This window comes from Myxocyprinus asiaticus, chromosome 1 (assembly GCF_019703515.2).
Source record: "Myxocyprinus asiaticus isolate MX2 ecotype Aquarium Trade chromosome 1, UBuf_Myxa_2, whole genome shotgun sequence".
In the NCBI taxonomy this organism is placed as follows: domain Eukaryota; kingdom Metazoa; phylum Chordata; class Actinopteri; order Cypriniformes; family Catostomidae; genus Myxocyprinus; species Myxocyprinus asiaticus.
The window spans coordinates 39845220-39871184 of record NC_059344.1 but is presented as its reverse complement, the minus strand read 5'-3'; the positions used below and the strand labels follow the sequence as shown (position 1 = coordinate 39871184).

The following is a 25965-nucleotide window of genomic DNA, read 5'->3' as shown; positions in this document are numbered from 1 at the left end:
TCTTACTAATGCTGTCCGGCAAGATTTCCAGAAGGTTCTCGGAGAGCAGGAGGTCAGTGAGAGCGATAAGGCCGCTGATCTCGGTGGGAAGCTCTGATAGACGATTCTCTGACAAGTCCAAGCAAACCAGCTGCCGCAGGTTCCCCAGCTCCTGTTAAAGACAGAGGTCGACTTTCAGTCAGCCGAGAGTGAATTAAGCCACTCCAGTTTCCACTCTAGTAATCAGTAGAACAGGCACATGTCAAACACATTAAACTACACAGAAGAAGTGAAGTGTGTGATTTATGTGCTACAAGCAGCACCAAACAAAACTGCACAAATGATGCAAGCTTTCCAACAGCTTTTCCAACCACTCCCCCCATCTTCCACTGGTAAGCCAAACATAGTCCCAAACATAGTCATAAGCTCAATCAAACAGAGCAATGTTTTGAACGCGACACAGAATCACAGTGTTAACACTTTTAGGGGGAATAAACCTATGAATGGCTAATTAAAAGTCTCTGCATGTTAAGCTGGGATAAAATACATTATTTTAACATAAAAAATACACTCTTCACCCTTAAACAACTTCTTAAATGACAGCATTTGCAATACATTTTATTTGGAACATTCATTTGAACTTGATTTAAAACCAAGCCAGATAACCCATTCAAATATCAGCCAATCAGAAGTGGCCTGTACTTACTGGAGGTAGTGAGGAGAGCTGGTTTCTGTCCAACCACAGCTCACGAAGATTGGGCAGTGCCCCAATAGTGTCAGGCTGAGCGGAAGGAATAAAAAGCAGATCAAAGACAGGACATAAAAAAAACAGAATGAGATGAAATGAGGCACACAATAAAAAAAATAAAATAAAAAAAAACGGATTGTTTTAAATGCTAGACTCATCGGCAGATGATCAGGTGTTGGATCAGTAAAGGAAAAGATAATCAGAGATGTGTAGAACAACTGGGGCAAACGAAAACATATGCTCCAAACAAACACAAACATGCACATTATGTTTACTCACCACTTACTTGCTCAATAAATACAGTTGAAGTCAGAAGTTTACATACACCTTTGCCAAATACATTTAAACTCAGTTTTTCACAATTCCTGAAATTTATTCGTAGAAAACATTCCCTGTCTTAGGTCAGTTAGGATCACTACTTTATTTTAAGAAATTGAAATGTCAGAATAATAGTAGAGAGAATGATTTATTTTAGCTTTTATTTCTTTCATCACATTCCCAGTGGGTCAGAAGTTTACATACACTTTTTTTAGTATTTGGTAGCATTGCCTTTAAATTGTTTAACTTGGGTCAAATCTTTTGGGTAGCCTTCCACAAGCTTCTCACAATAAGTTGCTGGAATTTTGGCCAATTCCTCCAGACAGAACTGGTGTAACTGAGTCAGGTTTGTAGGCCTCCTTGCTCGCACACGCTTTTTCAGTTCTGCCCACAAATTTTCTATCGGACTGAGGTCAGGGCTTTGTGATGGCCACTCCAGTACCTTGACTTTGTTGTCCTTAAGCCATTTTGCCACAACTTTGGAGGTATGCTTTGGGTCATTGTCCATTTAGAAGACCCATTTGCAAAAAAGCTTTAACTTCTTGGCTGATGTCTTGAGATGTTGCTTCAATATATCCATATAATTTTCCTTCCTCATGATGCCATTTATTTTGTGAAGTGCCCCAGTCCCTCCTGCAGCAAAGCACCCCCACAACATGATGCTGCCACCCCCATGCTTCACGGTTGGGATGGTGATCTTCGGCTTGCAAGCCTCACCCTTTTTTCTAATGGTCATTATGGCCAAACAGTTCAATTTTTGTTACATCAAAACAGAGGACATTTCTCCAAAAAGTAAGATCTTTGTCCCCATGTGTACTGCAAACTGTGGTCTGGATTTTTTTATGACATTTTTGGAGCAGTAGCTTCATCCTTGCTGAGCAGCATTTCAGGTTATGTCAATATAGGACTCGTTTTACTGTGGATATAGATACTTGTCTACCCGTTTCCTCCAGCATCTTCACAAGGCCTTTGCTGTTGTTCTGGGATTGATTTGCACTTTTCGCACCAAACTACGTTCATCCCTAGTACTTGCATACTATTGTTTGTACAGATGAACGTGGTACCTTCAGGAGTTTGGAAATTGCTCCCAAGGATGAACCAGACTTGTGGAGGTCCACAAATTTTTTTCTGAGGTCTTGGCTGATTTCTTTTCATTTTCCCATGATGTCAAGCAAAGTGGCTCTGACCATTTGAAGGCAGACCTTAAAATACATCCACAGGTACACCTTGAATTGACTCCAATTAGCCTATCAGAAGCTAATTGGCTAATTGCCTAAAGGCTTGACATACATTTCTGGAATTTTCCTAGCTGCTTAAAGGCACAGTTAACTTAGTTTATGTCAATTTCTGACCCACTGGAATTGTGATATAGTCAGTTAAAAGTGAAACAATCTGTCTGTAAACAACTGTTGAAAAATTACTCATGTCATGCACAAAGTAGATGTCCTAAACGACTTGCCAAAACTATGATTTGCTAATATGAAATCTGTGGAGTGGTTAAAAAAATGAGTTTTAATGACTTCAACCTAGGTGTATGTAAACTTCTGACTTCAACTGTATATTGAAGCAACAATTCAAGACATCAGCCAAGAAGTTAAAGCTCTGTCACAAATGGGTCTTCCAAATGGACAATGACCCCAAGAATACCTCCAAAGTTGTGGCAAAATGGCTTAAGGACAACAAAGTCAAGGTACTGGAGTGGCCATCACAAAGCCCTGACCTCAATCCGATAGAAAATTTGTAGGCTGAACTGAAAAAGCATGAGCGAGCAAAGAGGCCTACAAACCCGACTCAGTTACACCAGTTCTGTCTGGAGGAATGGGCCAAAATTCCAGCAACTTATTGTGAGAAGCTTGTGGAAGGCTACCCAAAACGTCTGATCCAAGTTAAACAATTTTAAGGCAATGTTACCAAATACTAACAAAGTGTATGTAAATTTATGACCCACTGGGAATGTGATGAAAGAAATAAAAGCAGAAATAAATCATTCTCTCTACTATTATTCTGACATTTCACATTCTTAAAACAAAGTAGTGATCTTAACTGACCTAAGACAAGGAATGTTTTCTAAGATTAAATGTAAGGAATTCTGAAAAACTGAGTTTAAATGTATTTGGCAAAGGTGTATGTAAACTTCTGACTTCAACTATGTCCACATAATTTTCCTTCCCCATGATGCCATCTATTTTGTGAAGTGCACCAGTCCCTCCTGCAGCAAAGCACCCGCACAATATGATGCCGCCACCCCCATGCTTCACGGTTGGGATGGTGTTCTTTGGCTTGCAAGCCTCACCCTTTTTCCTCCAAACATAATGATGGTTATTATGGCCAAAAAGTTCAATTTTTGTTTCATTAGACCAGAGGAAATTTCTCCAAATAGTAAGATCTTTGTCCCCATGTGCACTTGCAAACTGTAGTCTGGCTTTTTTTATGGCAGTTTTGGAGCAGTGGCTCTTTCTTTGCTGAGCAGCCTTTCGGGTTATGTCGATATAGGACACGTTTTATTGTGGATATAGATACTTTTCAACCTGTTTCCTCCAGCACCTTCACAAGGTCATTTGCTGTTGTTCTGGGATTGATTTGCACTTTTTGCACCAAACTACGTTCATCTCTAGGAGACAGAATGTGTCTCCTTCCTGAGCGGTATGATGGCTGCGTGATCCCGTGGTGTTTATACTTGTGTACTATTGTTTGTACAGATGAACGTGGTACCTTCAGGCATTTGGGAATTGCTCCCAAGGATGAACCAGATTTGTGGAGGTCCACAATTTTTTTTTCTGAGGTTTTGATTTTCCCATGATGTCAAGCAAAGAGGCACTAAGTTTGAAGGTAGGCTTTAAAATACATCCACAGGTACACCTCCAATTCAGTACACCTCCTATCAGAAGCTAATTGGCTAACTGTCTAAAGGCTCGACATAATTTTCTGGAATTTTCCAAGCTGCTTAAAGGCACAGTTAACTTAGTGTATGTAAACTTCTGACCACTGGAATTAAAAGTGAAACAATCTGTCTGTAAACAATTGTTGGAAAAATGACTTGTGTCATGCACAAAGTAGATGTCCTAAACGCCTTGCCAAAACTAAACTTTGCTAATATTAAATCTGTGGAGTGTTTAAAACATTTGTTTTAATGACTTCAACCTAAGTGTATGTAAATATCTGACATCAACTTTAGGCTAAATAGGAAAATTGACATTTTTGTAAAAACAACAGCAGAAGCTAACACCATTATTTTACTATTTGCATTTAGCATTATTTTTTCTTGCAGTCCGTGACATTATCAGAACAGACCTAGGGCTGTGACCCACCAGTTGAGAACCACTGCTCTAAAATACATAAATTAATCTCAGGACTACAATTGTTTTTTTTGCACAATATCTTACAACATGTGGATCTGAATGTGTGCCTAGCTGGCTGGTTCTTACCAAAACTTCCAGTACATTGCTGCCCAGATCCAGCTGTTCCAGTTTAACCAGGAAGGAAAGTGAGCTAAAGGATGACAGAGACACATTTCACATTTGACGGCGATTTGCATCCGTTAATCTGGGTTTTGGGTGTGAATTCAAATCAAGAGTGCTCGTCTCACAAAACAAATCTAATAACTACAATTCTGAAAGTGTATGAGTGTAAAATACTCACATGGGTAAGGATTTCAGTAGATTCTCCCTCAGTTCTAGAGTCACCAAGTTTGACAAGCTGAGAGGAGAGAAAGAAAGATGGTGAGTGTGTCACTCGGTTTGGAAGAGTGCGGGGCTCCTCCATCTGCATGACACCAGCAACTGCCAAAAAACGTGTGTGTGTATGTGTCTGTGTGAGATTGAGAGTCTTTGTGTGTCTGTGTGTGAATGAGATGCCTGCTTTTATGACAGTTACAAAAGTGAGTAAAAACTATTCAACAAAAGTCAAAAATAAATATACTATCTGTAATATAAAGAGCCATTTTAATTAATTCTGAAATAGTATATGCAGGTATTCACTTTGGGTCGGTACACATTCTTTATATCCCCTACATCTGTTACTTTTATCTTGACTGTTTTGTAATATGTTTCATAGTTAAATAAATCATCCAGCATTAGATCGGTGAATACTATGGCCTGCATGTTAAAGCTGCATCCAAAACGCATTGATTTCCACTAACTTGAAGTCATCTATTAACTGAATGCACGCATGCAACAAGAAGCAGAATCTTAAAGGTTTCTTTGCATTTTTGTATTTACTTACTTCCCTATATCATTGGGTAGAGATTGCAGTGACACATCATTGAGTGACAGGTGAGCCAGACCTCTGAGCTGTGTGAAGGCATCAGGCAACCTGAGACATAAGAGAGTGAAAAGCTGTTACCGCTAGCAACAGCGCTCATCTCCCTGAAATAATGTGAATAAAGAGTGGGAAGCGCCTGTGTGATTAATAGTTTACATTCTCGAACTGCTGTGTGCAAGGACTAACCCTAACAAAGAGCCCACTACATTCCACATGCTACTAAACAAAATGACAGCATTTTAACAAAACATATCTTGATATATAACTTGTTTCTTATTGCTCAATTATAAACAATTTTAGTGATAGTCTTTCTTCTATCTTTCCTCTATTTCTGCCACTCCTTTATCAAGAAAATGACATTTGGTATGAGCCAGAGTTCAGGGGGAATTTGAGGTTTCTCCAACTCACTAACCTGGACAGGGGGTTTCCACTGAAGTCTGCAATCTCCAAGGCCTGACAGAATTTAATGTTCTCTGGGATTTCAGAAATATCTGTGCGTATGGGAGAGAGAGAGGCAAAATCAGCATTATATATTGAAAAGGAGTGTCATGACAATCTGAGCATTTTTTCAGGTTTCTTAATAATGGCCAAGAAAAGAACAGGAGGAGAGAGTAATCTGACTAAGTGTAAAGAGTTGTATGCGTGTGTGGGTTTACTTTACATATAAATATACAATATACATACAATAATAAAATATTATATACAATAATGTTTTGCCATCATAAATTGAAATAAGGGCATGAAAGAAAAATATGACTATATGGAAACATGCCCTGTCAGCATATACATTGTGTATCCAACTTCATATCTTGGGAGTGATAATAGAAAACCTCATCTGGTGAAATATAATAAATCCTTAATCTGGAGAATATACAGGCTATAAAAGCCAAGTCTCTGTCATTTTAAAAAAAGAGTCCCGAAGTGTGTGTTGGGCTTGTTCATAGTGCCATGTAATGCTGCAAATTTTAATTTTTTTTCTGGTTATTATTGGGATTTTTTTGCACAATAAACTGCATCTGCATGGGAAAAACGTTTTTTTTTTTTTTTTGGCTCTCGTAGCCTCTGTTTACGTGCCTGTCAGTAAGGAAGTCTAAATGTAAAAGTTTTTTAAAATTCTAAGAATCAATTTTAAAAACTATCAGTCAATTAATCGATTATCTGCCTTTTCCACCACCTTAGTTTTCGTATCGGCAAAGTCTACTATCAGTCAACCTTTTATAAGGACAAACCATAGACAAGACTTAGAGAGATATTAGAGAGATATTTCGGTTTTACTGATTAATCGGTGCCAATAGCTGCTTTTGAACTATCTGCAAAAATCTATGCCAATATATTCCAATAGCTTTAATCCAGTGAATTTAGGCTATAATTTGCTTAATGTTTAACTTAATTGGCTAAATACTTAAATGTAGAGGTTTGTAACGTGTATTCCGGGGTCTTGTTTTAAAAGTCCAATATTATGCACCAAATCTGAATTTTCTTCTGGTTATTATTGGGATTTCTGTTGTACAATAAACTGCATCTGGGATTTTATTCATGTTGGACTCTTGTAGCCTCAATATCTGTGCCCTTCATAGTAAGGAAAGGCTTTTTTAACATTCTATAAATTCTATAAATCAGTTTTTAAAAACTATCGGCTGATTAGTCGGTTATCTGCCTTTTCCACCACCTCAGTTATTGGTGTCGGCAAAATCCACAATCGGTCCACCTCTAACATAGATGACTTCTATTGTTTTTATATGAAGTTGATCATAATTAGAACAGACTAAACCTAACCCTAAAAGAAAATGATTTGCATTTTTAGGACATTTGATTTATCTACTCCAAATAACAAAATTTGCATTGAAGTAAAGATAAAAATATGGATAAATATTGTAAGTCAGTGATTGTTTCCATTTCAGTTAGACTGTAGAACCAAGTTTTTCTAACTGTAGGAACAAGTTGTTCCTCCAGCGTTAGCCACAGAGGAATTGTAAAGAAAATAGTTTTTTTTGCCGATAACCGATAGTTCCAAAAGGCCATGGTGACTCCTTGAATCTCTGCCTGTTTGGCAGACATCTCGGCCTGGATGAAGGAACACCACCTGCAACTTAACTCCTTGTCTTCGAGCCAACCCTGCTCTTGAACACAACATCACCTTGCAGCTGGGTTTAACTACAGTAATGCCTTCCAAAACGGTCAGAAATCTAGGGGTAACCATCGATAACCAACTAAATTTCACAGGCCACATCACAAAGACAGCACGATCATGTAGATTTACACTCTACAATATCAGGAAGAAAAGATCCTTCCTCTCAGAACATGCCACACAACTGCTTGTCCAGTCACTTGTCATAACTAGAATGGACTACTGTAACGCTCTCATTGCAGGCCTCACTGCATGCGCAATTAGACCCCTGCAAATGATCCAGAATGCAGCAGCACGTCTGGTCTTTAATGAACCAAAGAGAGTGCATGTTACACCATTCCTTGTCTCTCTTCACTGGCTGCCTGTTGATGCACATATCAAATTCAGGGCTCTTAAGCTGGCATACAGAACAGTCACTGGGTCTGCTCCAGCATATCTAAAATCAATTCTGCAGAGCTACGTTCCCACTAGAAGCCTGCGGCGCCTTATTGTACTAACACAAAGAGGCACCAAATCACTTTCCCGGACTTTCGGTTTCATCGTACCATGTTAGTGGAATGACCTTCCCAACTCCATCCGTGAAGCTGATTCACTTTCTGTCTTCAAAAAACAGCTAAAAACACATCTTTTCCATGAGCACTTAAAAAAAATTAAATAATAAAATAAATCTTGTTGCACTTTAATCTGTCTTGAATACTACTATTCTGATGCTAGTGAAACTTTGTAATACTGCACTTTTCGTACCACTGTCTCCTTAAGATGATTCGGTTATAATGTATTCCTTTTTTGTAAGTCACTTTGGATAAAAGCATCTACCAAATGAATAAATGTAATGTAAATGTAAATACAGGCCAACATATTCAACATTCACACGTTCAATCCCGAGACAACCTGTGAATGTGCCTTAGGCTTTCTGAGGCACATCAGAAGACAATTGGGCATTGACAGTGATGTACTGCTTACAAGTTTTAAATCGACATGGCTCAACAAAGAAAACATTCCAGTGCTCTGAGTAAGGAAACTTTTAAAAGCCACCCAGGGTGTGTAAGAAAGTGTGTGTAAATCTGAATATGTTTGCAAGAGCAAGCAGCGTAAGACAGTGCACAAGTGTTTCAGGATCAGGTCACATTTAAGAGTGAGGGAGTGAGAGTTTGTGTACCATTTCTGGAGATGTCCAGCTCTACCAGCTGAGTGAAGTTGGCCACGTCAAGTGGTAATCTCTGAATCTCGTTGTCACTCAGGCCCAGCTTTCGCAGATTGTGCAGTTTGAAGAAAGGCTGCAAAAGAAAGAAAAACTAAGTATTGCACAAACAACATAGATATACGGAGAAACTAGTGACAAACTGATATATCAGTCAGGCTGGTTTATTGGTTGATATCTGGCCAACTTGAGATTATCGCATTAGCCAAAACTGTCTGTCAGGCCAATTATCAAATGTGTTCGCTTTCCCTTGTGTCAGTAACAAAATCTACCAATAGCCTTGTTAATGCTTAATGCATGTTTTGTTTTCAAATCACATTTTTATGAGTAAATATTACATAAAATAATGTTCTGATTAAGAGAATCAGCTAAGTTTTATTTAGTACCGTCCTGATAAAGCTCTTTGACATAACAGATATTTCGAATATTCCACAAGACAAAATAATAACTGAATTTACACAAAATATGCTTTCCTAAAGTTTACTTCCCCTTGGTTCTTAGTATGGTGTGTTGCCTCTTCGATGGGGATGCAAACGTATGCATTTGTTCGAGCACTACTAAACACTATGCGGTAAATAAGAACACATCTGAACTGAGATGGACTTACAGCGAGCTGTAGATTCATCCCCTCCACTGCTCATCTATGATCTCCAATTCTGAATGGCTCTTTAAGGCCAATGAGATTCAAATTATTAAAACTACTTGCAAGTTGGTACCCTCAACATGTCGGATAAAGAAACTAATGACCATTGTTCAACAATCTGACTTTATGTCATCCACACATACTTCTCTAAACCAGTAACCCTGAAACAAGCAATTAAATTAGGGAAACGTGTGTGTCTGCATGCCATATTCCTTTATCAAGAGCTTGCTTGTTAGCTGGTCACATGCAGTGCATTCCTGCTGCTGCGGCCCGTTGTGCCCTCTCCTCACTGTCTCTCTCTCAGTATGCTGGCAGCAGATCAGCACCAACAGAGGGGTTACTATGCACTGCCAAGAGCAAGATCTATAATGCGTTGTGTGTGTGGGGTTGCTTGGGTCTTTTAACAGGAATTATGATCTGCTGGTTCACAAGCCCAAAACATACACATCCCCATGAGAACGCAAGAGGTAAGAGCAAATCTTTGCAAAAAAAGACAAAAGCAAGCTGATTAATTTCGATAGGTGAAATTTGCATTAAAATACTAATTTTGTGCAGGGCATGTGCATAACTTTTTTTTTTTTTTATGTAAGCTACACATCCAAAACAAGATTCTGAATTTTTATAATTTTTGTTTTATAAATCAATTAATCAAATCATTGCTTTAAAAATCAACTTCACACTGGAAGTTAAAATAGGAACTAGGAAGGTCATACTGTTTGCCAAAGAAATGTAAACATATATTCTGTTATCTGAGAGGAAAAATCTCTCTCTATTGGTCTCTATTATTATGACATCACAGAGGGCAGCTGGAGACTCTGCTTCCACCATCACGGAGGCAGGTGACACATATTAAATTACCAAGCAATGGGAAATGTGAGCTATTTGGAGGCCAGACCAAAACCCACATTTGCTGGTACAGTTGCCGCATACAGGACTGAAATAATTGAAAGCAAGTTGTGTGCTGCCTACATGCTTGAACTAAGCACCTACCACAGACAATAAATTCAACTTAAACACGCACACATGGGGAGATGCTGAGATTGTAAGGGAGATGCCCTCACAAGAGGCCAACAAAACACATACCAACACTAACTTCCTTCAATTATCAAAACGGCAAGCGAGAGAGCAAGCATCCTCAGCGGGTACATGACTGTCGACTGCTAGTCAGACTGTCCCAAGTGGGAGGCATGAGGTCTATTAGGGGGAGGAAGCTCTCTAGAGAAGGGCTGATTACAAACACACACAAAGCGGCCCATTCACTACTGTGGCCAAATACCAAGCAAGCCCAAGACCATACAGTTACCAATCTACAGCACGCACACACACTCAAAAAGGCACTCTTTTTTACCGTTTAGAAATCTATGCTCCCCTGTGTGTAAACACACAATCTCTGCTTATCAGTGGTCAGTCATGTCCCTCTGTGAATGCTCAACAGTTGATTAATGTAGCATGTCATTTGCCTGAAACTTGTTATTTTTCAGAAACTTCTACATAACAGCAAAAGAGAGTTTTAGTCACAGTCCCTATGAGTTTTGTGATATAAAATACACTCAGTACTTTTGTATGCGCAGTTTAAAAATCAAGCTACAGCGGGGATTGGGTAGTAGAGCAACAGTCCTTAGCTTTCCGTCCAAGTATTTTTGACACAATGCCTAACTGAATATTTAGAGGAAGGACTTCAGCTGATACATCACCTCTGTCATTTGGAGCATGCACATGAACGTGTCTACATGACGGGCTAAGCAGAGTTACAATTACATTTTCGAGGTCTGTTAGTCTGGCTTTGCAAAAACCGAACTGGTACGATTTGAGTCGGACTACAGCATTTAAAAAGACAAATTACTGTTTTAGTCTGACTGAAATTTAATGTTTGCATTAGTTCCAGAAACAGATCAAAAAATAAATAAAGCCTGTGAGTTACAAGCAATCTGATAATGTCGGAGATATTAGGTATAATATGGGTTATTAGCATGTATTTGCATGTTTGTAAAGTGCGAGAGTGTGATTAAATAAATCAATATAAAAATAAAGCACTGTGTGCGAGATGTAGTGGCAAACAGAAAACTGAAGCATACTTTAGCCTTTAAAGTAGTGATGCACCGATTTTCTCCATGATGTCAGTGTTCCAGTGACCTTTAAAAAAAAAAAACCCACTTTTATCAAAATTTCGGCCAAGATTTTCAGCTTTTTTTCTCTTTCGGCTGAAACTGAATATAGCATTTTAAGGCCACCATTTTTACGGCGGCCGACATTTCAGTGCATCCCAACTTTAAAGTAGAGATGGGACGATATGGTTGTCTTATGATTCTGTTCGGTATACGATATGAGGTTCACGATTTTATATATTCTAGATTCAATTAATAACACATAAATGTCAAAGTATGACTGAAAATTGTGTTTATTTTTTTTTTTAAATGTTTGCGCAAAATGCTCATAATCAAAATAAATGTCTTTAATAAACAATTTAAATGTTCAATATAAACAATTAAGCCTTCAAAAATAATGGGCTACATTCAGACTGATCAGTTATAGAACAAGCAACAGAACTGAACTTGTCCTAAAAAAGTATGTGGAAGAGTATATTTAATTTTTATCATTTGTTTGTCATCATTATAATAATCACATTTTTACTTTTTTAAATATAAAAATTCTACATTCTATAAATTAATTTTATATCATGAAATTGTATAAATAATAATGACATGAGCTGTCACTTTTTGAAATAATGTGTACAATTTACAAGTAACAACTTGTAATTTCTAAAAGCTAAATTCAAGCACTTTAAGCACTTCAAGGACCTAGTGCGAACCCTGTAAACGGCATAGAAAAAAAAGCGCAGTTAAAATCAAGCAATAGAGAGATTATGATGTTTGATGGGTCATTTCATGTATGATCACATGGACAGATTCCAAATTCGAAATTTTAAGAGTTTTGCTGAGATATGGTTTGTAATTTTTTGGGGTTCACGATATATCGAAATTCAATATATCATCCAATCCCTACTTTAAAGCCCCCGTGAAATCGCATGACGGCTGCTGTTTTCTGCATAACCATTTTACCACAGGTAGATAAAAATGCATTTGACCTCACTGAATTTAAGGTGTAAATGCCAATCTGTCCTGGACAACAGCAAAGCACCACCCACTCACCTGCCAATCAACTGCTGCACATAAACATGAGTTTTAAACTTTGCTGGTTACGTGTGTTTTTACGAGGAAATCATGGCCTGATTGAAAAAATAAGAATATACATATTCATGCACAAAACTTGAGAACTTCTTCAGTGCCAAACATCAACTTGCAGTAAAACAGATGTGTAAACATTGCCAGTAAATGTTTAGAATATCTTTCCCCACTCTAACAACTTTTCAAGGTCACATACAGTGATTACGCACAAGTCAAACAATGTTCAAGTCACTGCCTGTACTATGCTGGATGATGTGACTAAAGCAGAAGCCCAAATCAAACTACCTTCTTAAAAGACACTCTCAAGAGCTGAGCACCCAGGCATGTAGATTGTGAGAAAGATATTGGTGAAGAGGACTAAGAGGAAAAATTTAGAGAGAGGGAATGGAGAGAAGGAAAATATGTTGGCTAAAGCATCAAGATCAACACAGAGGCTGCTGTGTCTTAGTCAAGTGACTATGTTTATACCATAGCTTTCTCCAATCAGACGATTACAGCTAACCCCTAACACACTTTCCCTCGGTCCCCAACTTTATTACTCATTTTTTAATCCTGGAAACAAATTACATACACTCTTAGAAGAAAATGTTCCATATAGAACCCCAAAGAGTTCTTTCGCTCACTTCATATTCAGAACCCCTAAAAGGTTTTAGGGGTTCCCAACATATCGTAACATTTGGTTTTTGTTTAGTTTTTAAATGTAGTTTTGTTACCAGAATAACAATTAAGGATATGTGAATTAAATAGTTCATATATATATTATATCACTAAGAAAGTGAAATAAACATATAAAACACATTTATGCATTATTCAGAAAGCATTTTAATAGTTTGTATTTACAATAACATAAGCAATAAATAGCCATTCATAATGCAGATTGTTATAATAACTGACTTCATAAATCCACAGGTTTGTAATAATAAGGTAAAAGTCTAAATAGTAGCAATATTTATGTAAAAATCATTAACATTAAATCATTTAACATTAACTATAAGTTAAAATTATAACCATAAGTAACATTAAAAAATAAGAGCAAAACTAAGTACATTTAACTAACTAAAATAAATAAAACAAATGACCTATGAAAATCGGAATAATTACAGAATACAGAATAATTCTGTTGCCACTGAGGGGTCTTTCTACAGCATGGTTATAATGAAACAAACTAAGTGAGGTCTTTTGTATACAACAAATTAAACAAAACATCACTTGACTACAGCCATCTACATGTCAACAGTTTGATTCCGACACTCTGCACTGAGGGGTCTTGACACCATATGAAAGATCAGGTTGAGGATGGATGTGCTGATCCCTGAAGGTAAGAGAAATGTATTAAACATGTAGTCAGAATGCATAGTATAAAAATAAATAAATAAAAAAATCTCTAAATTAAATCTAAAAGTTACATGAAGAGGAGTGTTGTGTTTTATCTGTATGAAGATGGTCAAACCAGTAATGCTGCACTCCAGAGACACTGCAAACAGAAATGAACCATTTTTTGTATCATAAAAACATTGATGCAATGCAAAATAATGAGAAATAATGGTAAAAGATATACCTTTTATGACATTTATGATCATTAAGACAATTATGCCATTGTTTTGAAGTCAAATGTCCCATGTGACTTTCACTTCTCATGGCTCTGATGATGTTGGTGGCCAGAATTCAGAAGAGCTCTCCGAGTCAGGTGAAGGTCTTTGCTAAAACCCAAGTTTTAAATTAATATGGCACCTTGAATAAAATAAAAAATAAAAATATCCATAATTATCATATTTTTGTAAATTTCAATAAAACTACAAACAACAAATACTCAAAAGTTTAAACATTTCCATCATTTCCTCACTTTGACACTGGACGTTTGATATTCTCTTGATCTATTTCAGTGCAGTCGGCTTTATTCAATGTTTGGCTGTGATGTGCTCCTGGAAACTTGTTTTGGTTTTTCCTATGCTTTCTAGGTGCAAAGAAAAGTAAATTAAAACATAACCTGCAATCAGGATAAATAGTCAGAGTAGAGATTTTAGTGATTTAAGTTTGAAGATTCTTTCTTACCTCCTGGTGGAGAATAGTGCAGACTTGGACGAAACAGATTTGTCGACGTTTCTTCTTTGTGCTTGCTGAAATAAATGTATAAGTCATAAATGACAAGCAGTTAAGTTTAAGTTAAAATAACTTAAAAGTAATCAACAAATTAATGTTTTTTCTTACTTACCAGGGTAATGTCGCCCTTAAGCTTTTAGCTCAACTGACTTTCCGTGACCGTTTAAATTTGAAATAGTTTGCTCGTGCGTTTTGATCACTCGCGCAAGTTGCACATCTGCGAGTGCGCGGCTGCCTATGCTCTATGTAGATAGGAGTGAAAAAACAGCGCTACATGCTGAAGTTGTTTGCTGTTTATGATAAACACAATTTTATGCATCTGTTGCTGAATTATGAGTCAAGAATATACAAGACCGTATACTGTATAATGATACTGAGATAAACAGTCATCTTAAAGAGAAAGGACACTGGATCTGATCATCTGTCATTTGTCTATTTTAATCAAACTCAAAGCTGAAGAAGTAAAATGTAAACTTTTCTTTTTTTTTTTGCAGTATGAAATGCAAATGCAAAAGTAATGTAGTGTAGTGTTTAAAACTATTTATAAATAAAACTTTTAATAAAGTAAATACATACTGTACACATAGATACTCACATTAAGCAATCATGTGAATTTTGTGCAAAAAAAGGCTCTTTGGAGCTGAGTAAAGAACCCAAACCTTTTTCTCCTAAGAGTGTAGTCACAAGACGGTAATGTTTTAAAAGCAAGAGGGAGATAAATATGAACACACGTTTACACTGACAAACAGATGCCAAACACACTAACTGGCCATTTCTGTTTCCTATGTCTCTCTTCTTATCTCTTTACTTTACAGCACTTAGATGATAGGCATCACATTAATTCCCTCAACGTCTGCAGAGTTAAAGCTTAGTGCATGCGAACACATGGACACACTAGGCCCATTAAAAGCATGAGCCCCTGACCTTAAATTACTCCAATCACACGTGCATCCTTATCAATCACCATCGCTCATTCTTAATGGCTCATGCAACATTAAAACGGCTGCAATGTTTCAACTACTTTCACTTCTCAGCAAGAAAGCCTCTTTCACTGCCTCTTTCCATTCAAAAGGATGAGATCTAGGGGGCAAGGTGGGGGAATAGGCAAACAAAGCCTTGAGATGGTGGTTCTTTTCATCTCTAAAGAAAGACGATGGGGAATTTTACCACATCAGTAAATTGGGGGTCCTGACACAAACACACACTCAAGTTGGTTAAGTGCTGCCTCACAGTCAGAAAACGGAATATTGTCTCTGTTGTCCCAGATCAGTTTCATGTTGAGTGGAGAAACCAGCATAATAAACCCAAACTCAAAATGTCTAGTTCCCCAAGAAACTTGTGTCACAGGAACTAAAGTAATTTAGAAACCCGAGTTAAAATAAAGGAGAAAGTCCCCCCCACTCCTTCTCCACTGACTTGTGTGGATTACACGGAGGGTCCTTCTTATGAATGAACCCTCCTTTTCCCTCTTCTTTTCTCTTAGCAGAGGGACAAATGTCTCTGAAGTTGCACAGAGTACTGTAAATCAAAACTAAGCCCACTTAGCTCCTCCCACTGAAGGCACCAACCGAGTGGAGGACTGTTCTATTGTCCATAAGCAAAGTGGCAAAAAAAAAAGAAAAAAGGCGAATGGATGATAAGAGATAAAATAAAATATGGGCTACAAAAGGGAAGAGATGTGAAATGAGGTCAGGAAGAAGGATGATGGGCAGAAATTGGAGAGAGAGAGAGAAAGAATGGTGGATTATTCATAAGAGGTTGGCTGATGATGGATGAATCAGTTTATTAGTGACTGTTCATACTGCAGATCAATAACAAGTTTCCATTCAAGGATTGTTTGTGAAAAAGTTTTAGCGCATCAAAATAAAGCTGATGGAAATGCAAATTATAGATAAAATTTCGACAATACATTTCAGTTTAAGTTTGGCACATAAAACTTATGTTGACACGTCAATTGCCGTGAAAAACTAGTTTGGCATTAACGCAAAAATGTAGTGTTACTTGACAGATTTTACATCACATTTGTCCTTTCAACAAACAGCATAACAGATAGGAACTCAACTTTTCCTCATTTTCTTTAAAAGACACATTACCTTTATTCTTGATGGACGTTTTTCCAGATTTTTATGGACTGTGTGTTCCTGAGCCGGTAAAGATTACAGCGTCTTTTACCAAAACACCTGGTAAAGAATAACCCCATTTTATATTAATCCCATGCGATTGACATGATGGTAAAAAATAAAACAAAAAGTGAATCTGCACTGTCTAGCTTGTAAGCCTCATTTTATGGTTCTCTGAGTGTCTGCAGTGGATATAGGCCAATGAGAAGACGCAATTCTATTTTATTTTATTGCAATAACAGACACGAGTTTTCAGAACAGAAAAACAAAAATAGAAATAAAATTCAGCGCCAATGGGATTAAAAAAAGTGACAAAATAATTAATATACAAATAAAAATAATCATAAGAGAAAAGGGATATAAAAGGGAGTAATTCACTTAAATTAAGAAAAAGAAATCATAACAAGTGTGCAGATACATATAAAGTCATAAATAACAGAGCTATATGGGGTCATATTATACCAAAAGTTATATAAAGACACCGAAATTTGTTCACACATTCCAAATTCGGATGTTTTTTTTTTTGGTTTCTGGATGAGGTGGACATTGTTCTAATGTAAATTCCAACATCTCCTTGAAAACAAAAAAATGCTGGCTGTTATGTATGGACTAATGCAGTGTTTCTTGAGCATGTGTTTATTTACACATGTAAAAAAAATGAGCATGTTTTCTTTTGGTTAAAAAAATTAGAAAAGAACATAAGTGATTTGCGATTTGAGCAAAGTGAAGACGAAAACTGCAGCCCCACATTTCACAACATATTTTCTGCAGGGAGAAATAAAATTACATAATGTGAACAAATTATCCATATTTGAATTCAGGAGTGTAATATAGGATTACAGGCTCACTAATGCCACCAGTTCTATTGTATTTTGCCAGGTATTCCATTTTGACACCATCTTCTGATATTTCCTACTATTGTTATTATGTGAAAGGAAACAGTAAGCTGGCCAATTTCAATAAACTGTCTCAATACTCTCTCCATTTTACACACATGTGGGCACATCTGGGAGGTGAATATACACAAAATTCTGAATGGAAACAGCTCAAGGGCAGATTTATTTTGTGCTAATCCAAAAAGTTGTTTTTTAAGAGTGACATCATGATGCACACCATTTTATTGGCATAAAGGCCATTTGAATGGAAACGAGCAGGAGACAGCAATTTTCGCAAACATTTTTTTCTTTGCATTTTCACTTTGTCGATAACAGAACAGCGCAAAATGTGGGTGAAAACTTAATGATACACTTAGACATGGTTTCCTCTAAAAGTTCTGAACATACACTCAACACTGTAAAGATACCTTTATACTTACAAGTGCATACCAGAACATTCAGCAGTTATTGAGATGATCAAACAAGGGTGACAAAATACACTGCTGCATCTGCATTGCAATATAATCAATAAATTAAAGATCAGAACTTAGAAATCAATTTCATTTTTATCATAGGAATATACAAATAAACTGTACTGAGTTCAACCTATTTTCTGTTTCTAAAATCCACCAAAAACATGCCCAATCTAAGAACCAAACTTCAGACTTCAACATGCAGAAAAGAATTGTAATTCAGTGTTTCCCCTATATGCATTCAGCGACAGTGCTAAATTACGAGTGCCGTTACTGAGATTTCACATGGTTCATTTATATTCTTTAAACAACATAACGCTTGCTAGCCCTAGTCAGCTGTGTGCTTTTTACATTGTGTGCAGCTGAATGTGGCTGGTATGAAATGAAAGGGACCCCACCCCTCCATTACATTTAGTTATTTAGCAGATGCTTTTATCCAAAGCAACTTAAAAATGAAATGGACTTTGTGCCTCTTTGCGACAGGATCACCAGGCGCTGCTCGTTCATTGACTGCAGAAGCGAGTTGGGACATAGACCTGGAGGAGTGAATTGAAGTAAGAGGGTGCTGTTCCAGGTGGCTGTCCTGAAGGCCAGAATCAAAGCCTTGAATTTGATATACACACAAATACTGTACACAAACACACACAAGTACTCAGTGAGGTCACCATATACACATCGTTTAGTGTAAGCACGTGCAGTGCAGATAAAACGATTGCTCCTGTTTATAATCAAGAAAGCAAAGCTGTCAACACTGGAAGAGCGGGATGTCACAGCAATCTAGTTTTGACGCCTGTATATCTTGGCACTCCCTCACAATACAGCACATTTGACTACAAAAGCAGAAAAAGCAAAAATGCTTTGTGTAAAGCTACCAGAACTACTTCTGGGTGAATAGAAACTCTTAAACACCTGTTAATCTCTCATCTCCATCTCTTTAGAGCTCCATTGGACATATACAGATTTTCTCTGCCATGTGAATCAGTCAGTTTTAATAAGTATGTAAAAATATACATAATAATAATAATAATAATAATATAGTAATGGAAATGCTATTATATTAATAATTTACATAATAAAAAACATATCTTCTTCTTATTATTATTCTTAGCCATCTTATCAATATGCATATTATATAAGCAAGGTTCTCTCTCAGGACTTCATCTGTTAGCCTTACATTTTCAATGCATTTTGTCAACATTAAATGGCCATTTTTAATATAACTGGTGAATATTGACTCTTAAAGTGATAGTAACTCTGTCATCACTTGCAAACGTCTACCGTGGAACTCAAAAGATGTTAAGGAGAATGTTAGTTTCAGTCACCATTCACTGTCAGTGTACAAAGAAAAATAAATTTTGTGACAAGTGCATGGTGACTGTGACTAACATTCTGCCTAGCATCTCCTTTTATGCTCCACAGAAGAGAAAAATTCATACAGACTTAAGGGTGAGTAATGATGACAGATTTTTGTTTAAAACATTTTATGAAATGCCCTTTAACTACCAGTTAAAATATTTGTTAAAAGGTATCTGCCAAGAACAACAATATTAATGTAATTCAGCACATGATTGCATCTGGGAAACAAGTGACTGAAGAAAAGAACCATAATTAGGCTTATACTTTGAAAATCATTCCATCTAAATAAAACAAGAGGTGAGAATTAAGAAAAGTAACCCCTGTGAGATTTAGGTGAGTTTGTTGTAAATTTTCATTTGTTTTAGTAAATTTTACCCCCAGAGCCCTTCAAGTGTCAAAAGCCCCCAGTTAACACATGCATGAAAAAGCGAACATGAACAACCCATCTATTATGATTCTAAGGTTGTTTTAAGCTACTCCTCCACCGATACGCATAAATAAGGTTCTGGTTTTACAGGCTCGTGGACGTGCGCTGCTGAAGGAAATCCTAGGGGGAACACTGAAATTTTATAAAGCAATTGTCAGAGCAAATATTTAACAAAAGGCTTGTTTGCATTTCTGTCCTGCAGCTATTTCTTCAAAACAGTTCGTTTCACTCATCATCACACATATTTTGTTACTGACTAAAAATATACTTACATACTGAACACATATATGTAATGAAAGTTTACATTTAAAGCTTCATTCAATTTTACACTAGCTCTCTGAGGATTAAAACCAATCCTCAGAAGAGTTCCACATCTGTATCAAAGCAAAATGTAATCAATTAGCATCAAGAAATAATTTTTTTGTCTCCTCCTGAAGCAGTTTGAAATCACTGGGCACGCAAGACAGCAAATAAAACTGAACAAGAAGACAGAACAATATGAGAAACAAAGCAGGAGCACAAATTGCAGTAACTCTTTTAGTTCAGTATAAACGGTGTCCATGTTAACCATGAGCTGAGGAGTCACATGTTGCTGTGGTAAAACACGGAACATGCTGAACTGATATGCAAACATGGCTGTAAACAGTTTCTTTCTCATCAAGTAACTCATCATGTAGAAGTGTAGGTCAGAAACTACAGGTGTGTGTGTGTGAAAGTGTATGCCCACATAATCCGCAATACAGAGAGAGAGAGTGACAGCAAAAGCCATTGCCAAAGAAACTGTCCAAAAGGCCCATCTCAAAACATTCAAGCACTGAATGATCATGGGAAAGCAATCATTTACATAGGGAGGTGGAGGACTGTGCACTATTTACTGACAAAGAGGTAGAGAAAGAGAGATCAGAATGAAGTAAACCAGACTCTGAAAGAGTCATAGAGTGCTACATTTTCCAAAAATCCAGAAGTCAATCACAAAAGAATGAGACATAAAATCCTCATCAACATCACATGCAACAAAAACAGTGTGTACAGTGTAACACACTGCCATATGCAAAAACAAAAAAAAGGGAAAATTGCAACACACCATGCAATCCAAGATCACATGGAATGAACTAGTTCAAGTTTGATTGACTTTTTCCCATGTGGTGGGGTGAGCAAGAGACAGACACAGTGGGTGTGATGTCAAGCCTCGGAGAGGCATTCATTGAAATAATAACAAAAGTAAAAGGTGCATAAAGTGTCCAAAGGGGAAAGTGTCCACAACAAAGGGGAATCTGGTGTCGTTACAGTGCATGGGGATATGTGCAGGAAAGGTATTGCAGAAAGGGTAAGGTCCAGGTGCAAGTGAGCAGGTCCAGCGGCTGCACGTGCTGCCATTGTAGATTCCGAGGCGTGTGGGGCGGCGGCTCTTCTTGAGCAGCCCAGCATCCCTGGGCTCGGTGCTCAAGGGGAATAGCGGCCCGGCATTCTGCCTATCGGCCACAATGCATGCTCCAATTCCCAGCGTTGCATCTAATTCGCGCCGGGGGTCCGAAGTACATCTAATTTGCGCCGGACCCTCCCCGCTCAGTTTCTGGAGCTACGAAGACGCCAGCAGGTAGAGACCGGTCTCCCAAGGATAGGCGCACTCGGGTTTTAAAAGCAGCGGTGATGAGGCTCTTCATTCAGTTCAGGTGAACCCCATTACGCACCGCCATATGGGGAAAAGTCACTGCGCCCCTCTTCTTTTTCTTCTGCCCACTCCAGTTGTGAGCCTGGTTGAAGAATGGCCCTCTGAACAGGTGGGGTAATGATGATCCACGGGAATGCAGCATCTATGGGTCAAGAGTTTTACGACTACAATCAATTCACACCACACCAATCTCCGTTTGTGTAAAAGGGGCATGTTTCAGTCAGTCACTGGGTCCGAATGTTCATCCTTCCCTCCTATACAGAATGTCAAAAACAGTATGCCAGTGGAGTAGTAGTCTACGTCCAAATCCTAAGACTTCATACAACTGTAAGCGAGAAATACTCGGATGACCTACTATTTCCGGCGAGATTCTGAAGTGCGGATCAACTGGACACTTTGACCCTGTTTACACCTGGTATTAAGATGCATCTGGGGTGATCCGATCGCATGTTGTCAGGTGAGACACAACACTGTTTACACCTGATCGTTTAAATGCGTCTTCTCTGACCACTTGTGATCGGATTTGGAGGGGAGGGACTGTTTCATGACAACATACATCAATCACTATGTCAGTGTGTCACTGCATGATAATAAACTGCAACAAATCAGAAAAGACTAAGAAAGTGTAAAAAAAAAAAAAAAAAAAAAAAACAGCAGGCTATTTCTCCCAGATGCAGCTGAAATTTAATCCAAGAACAAAAGCAATATTTTGAGCAGATTTGTCCAATATTTTAGTGGATTGTCTGTATTAACCTGAGCTGCAGATGTCTGTGCTTCTCATAAGTGTCAGTGCATGTTGATATCAGACACACTGAAGAAGATCCGTGAAGTTCTCAATATATATATATATATATATATATATATATATATATATATATATATATATATATATATATATATATATATATATATGCTTTTCTAATTTTTCCATGTTAACACTCTTGTTTTAGCGGAGCGATTGATTGACAGCTTCGCTGCTGCCAGGGCGCATTCAGGATGGACTGGCATTTTCACCTCATTTGTGATGTGTTCACATGGGTTTTTGACCACATTCATATGTGGTTTTTGTGATCCGATCACAAAATGTTTTAGACCCCATTTACACACCACATATGATCGGATCACCAAAAATGCATCTTAATACCAGGGGCCGGTTGCACACAACTTTTTTAGACTAGTCTTGTTAGTTTAAATTTTGGTCTTAACTTTTTCAGTCAGTTGCATAAAAACTTAGATCGGTCTAATTTAAGACCACAATGTAAGCCTGCACACCCCCAGGCTAACCTTTGTTTACATTCCATGTTGCCATGGAAAATAACTATCAAAATGTTGTTCCTTGTTCTTAAATGGTGCTTGTTTAACAAAACCAGAGTAGAATATTTTCACGATTGCCATTATTACGTCATATAAAGAACGTACTATTTTACCGGTCGAGTGCGTCCTTCATCAAATACAGTACATAGTATGACAGCACGCGATTTTGGACACAAGGAGTGTGTTGCTGATATAAAAGACAGGTAGATGTGGTATGTAAGCACAAATCACACAATCTTCCTCTCTTTTATGCAGAGTATTCTAATGTAGACAGCCTCCTTTCACTGCCATATACTGCGCATGCTCAGAAGTCATTGCCAAACTGGTGCAATCAGGACAGGAGGTTGTGTCAAGAGCAGAGATCTGGTCATATCCACATAGGCCTCAACTACAATGACTATGATTTGCATTCCAAAACAAAGTCAAATGAGATGCAGAGAGTAGGTTAATGTGCAGACAGAACTCAATTTCAATTTAAAGTACTTTATTGGCATGATTGTGTTTACATACAATATTGCAAAAGCATTAATACACAGAACAGATAATGACAAGACAAAAAAATCATAATAAAACAGTAACAAATAATAATAAAAATAGAATTAAAATAAGGTGCCAGGTAATTAATAAAATAAAATAAAAACTATAATGATAATATACACTATACAATATAAAATAAAATATGCATTTAACAAGACCTTATGAACATAAGAAAAAAAAATACTGTTAATGAAGTACATTGAGGCAGTGATTGGTTTCTGAGGGTGTGCACTTCAAAAATGAATTTAGCTGCAACTGATGCATGATTGTCCTCCCCCAGTAACACCTGCATTTGATCTGTTTCTGCTGAACTGGAAAACTGTGGCATGAGGTTTGAAGTATTTGTCTCTCACCTCACAGTGAAGGAGAAAGTGTGTCTCTGTCTCGACCTTACCAGTGTCACAGTAAGCACAGACTCGTTCTTCCTTTGGAAGCCATGTTTGTCTGTGTCTGCCTTTTTCTATGGCCAGACTGTAATCACTGAGCCTGTATTTGGTGAGGATCCGTCTCTGTTTTGGATCTCTTACAGTGTGGAGATATTCTGCCAGATTATACTTTCTGTTTAGGATCCGATAACAATCCAATTTACTTTGGTTTTTACTTTCATTTTCCCAATGGTCCAAATATGAATTTTTGCTTTCTTTTATGATTTGGTTTATTCTGATTTGGTTTTGTTCAACAGTGCTGGTCTGAAACTGGTGTTTGTTAGTTGTTAGAGGGTTTGTGAGTTTCAGAGCCAGCTGACAAAGGGGACTGGTTTTAGGCTTCAACTCTTGGGTTTTAAGGGCTTCATGTTGCAGTGTGTTAGGGGAACTTGAATTTAGGTGTGTCCATAATTTGAGGGATCGTTTTTCAATATGTATAATTAGGGGGTATCTGCCTAGTTCAGCCCGGCATGCATTAGTAGGAACTCTCTATAACACTAAAAGCACTGCATGGATAGAGGCTGCCAAGTTTTTAAAGGTGAAATGTGTTATTTTGAATGTTATAACACTTTCTCCCTCTTTAAAGGGATAGTTCACTCAAAAAAGAAAATTATCTTATTATTTACCCTCATGATATCCCATGACTTTCTTTCTTCACCAGAACACATTTGAGGAAAAACAGAAAAATATCTTTGCTCAGTAGGTCCTTAAAATGCAAGTGGATGGTGATTTCACTTTTGAAGCTCCAAAAATTACAGACAGTCAGCATAAATGTCATCCATATGATTCCAGCAGTTAATGTCTTCTAAAGTGATACGATAACTTTTGGTGTGAAAAAATATCAATATTTAAAGTACTTTTTAACTATAATCCATCACTTCCATTAGGCTCATGTGAGGGTGGAGTCCAAGCGGTCTCTTGTGTGACGTATTCATGTTGCCATGATACAGGTGTAATCTCACATTCTTCACTCAGCTGAGACATCCAGAATAAGCACACAAACGCACCATTGTGAGTAAAGAAACAGATAAATACAGATCTAAACCAAAACGAGTCAAGCTACTGTACAGTGTTCCTCCTCAGTTGTAAACAGCATTGCTCTTCCAGCTGTGATGCACTTGCCTCAGTTCTCACATGTTTCAAGTACCAATGTGATGATGTCTGTGATTTTTGGAGCTTCAAAAAGTGAAATCATCCTCCACTTGCATTTTAAGGAACTACTAAGCTAAGATATTTCTCTATTTTTTTCCAAATGTGTTCTGGTGAAGAAAGAAAGTCATACACACCTGGGATATCATGAGGGTGAGTAAATAATGAGAGAATTTTCATTTTTGGGTGAACTATACTGGGTCCAATACTGTGCTCATGTAATACACACAGGGGCAGAACTTTCTGTTCTCCAAACAATAGATGACGGGGTGGGAAAGAAGGAGTGGTCAGAGTGTTCGGGATACCTGTTTGGAAAGAAATGACACTTCACCTTTAAGGTGAGTGCTAAAAATCTAAAATTCAATTTCTGCCATGAAAGGTTGAGGACGATGAATGAATGAATGAATGAATGAATGAAAAGAATGAATAAATGAATTGCTCTTCCAGAGTATACATGTTATGTTGCTGGGGTAAAAATATCCAGATAAAAATGCAAGCAGATCAAATGCACTGAGATGTCAAAGATGTCATATGCTTTGTCTGATGCTCTGCTTCCTGCTTTACATCACTACAGCTAGTACTGCACAAACAGACGTCATAAATTCTACGTCAAATTAGCTTTAAGTGTGTGAGCTCAGTTTTAATCCCAAATTAATCAGTTTTTGAGAGTTTAAAGGGAGTTTCTGCAATATGTGAATAGCTCTGGAGGGTAAAAGCTGATTTTCATTAATCCAGGAAAAAATGTGAACGCCTTAAAGGGTTATTAGTTCACCCAAAAATGAAAATTATCTCATCATTTACTCACCCTTCATGCCATCCCAGATGAGAATGACTTTCTTCTGTAGAACACAAACAAAGATTTTTAGAAGAATATCTTATCTCTATAGGTCCAGCCCTTTGAAGCTACAAAAAGCATATCAAGTCAGCATAGATATAATCCATCAAACTCCAGTGGTTATCTCTTCTGAAGCGATCCATTTGTTTTTGGGTGAGAACAGACCAAAATGTAACTCCTTTTCACTGTATATCTTGACAGCAGTCTCCTGATCTCGATG

At 37.4% G+C, this 25965-nt stretch overlaps 2 protein-coding genes and 1 long non-coding RNA gene across 4 annotated transcripts in view; 1 reads left to right on the top strand and 2 right to left on the bottom strand.

The window, feature by feature from the left end:
- Window positions 1-25965, top strand: part of abcf2b (ATP-binding cassette, sub-family F (GCN20), member 2b) — a 306662-nt gene that overhangs the window by 196780 nt on the left and 83917 nt on the right. The window lies entirely within an intron of this gene.
- The window catches only part of scrib (scribble planar cell polarity protein), a 139797-nt gene that overhangs the window by 65930 nt on the left and 47902 nt on the right, over window positions 1-25965 (bottom strand). For both annotated transcript variants that reach the window (XM_051703552.1, XM_051703556.1), the window contains exons 2-8: window positions 8593-8710; window positions 5718-5796; window positions 5267-5356; window positions 4685-4741; window positions 4471-4534; window positions 686-760; window positions 7-151 (exon numbers count right to left, since the gene is read on the bottom strand). In XM_051703552.1, the coding sequence (XP_051559512.1) occupies window positions 7-151; window positions 686-760; window positions 4471-4534; window positions 4685-4741; window positions 5267-5356; window positions 5718-5796; window positions 8593-8710 (628 nt within the window). The remainder of the gene's footprint in view (window positions 1-6; window positions 152-685; window positions 761-4470; window positions 4535-4684; window positions 4742-5266; window positions 5357-5717; window positions 5797-8592; window positions 8711-25965) is intronic.
- LOC127444502 (uncharacterized) lies at window positions 13329-17364 on the bottom strand. The gene is made up of 6 exons (XR_007897834.1): window positions 14675-17364; window positions 14515-14579; window positions 14306-14416; window positions 14021-14193; window positions 13869-13936; window positions 13329-13774 (listed from the first exon to the last, which is right to left on the bottom strand). It is a non-coding gene; the product is annotated as an uncharacterized LOC127444502 (long non-coding RNA).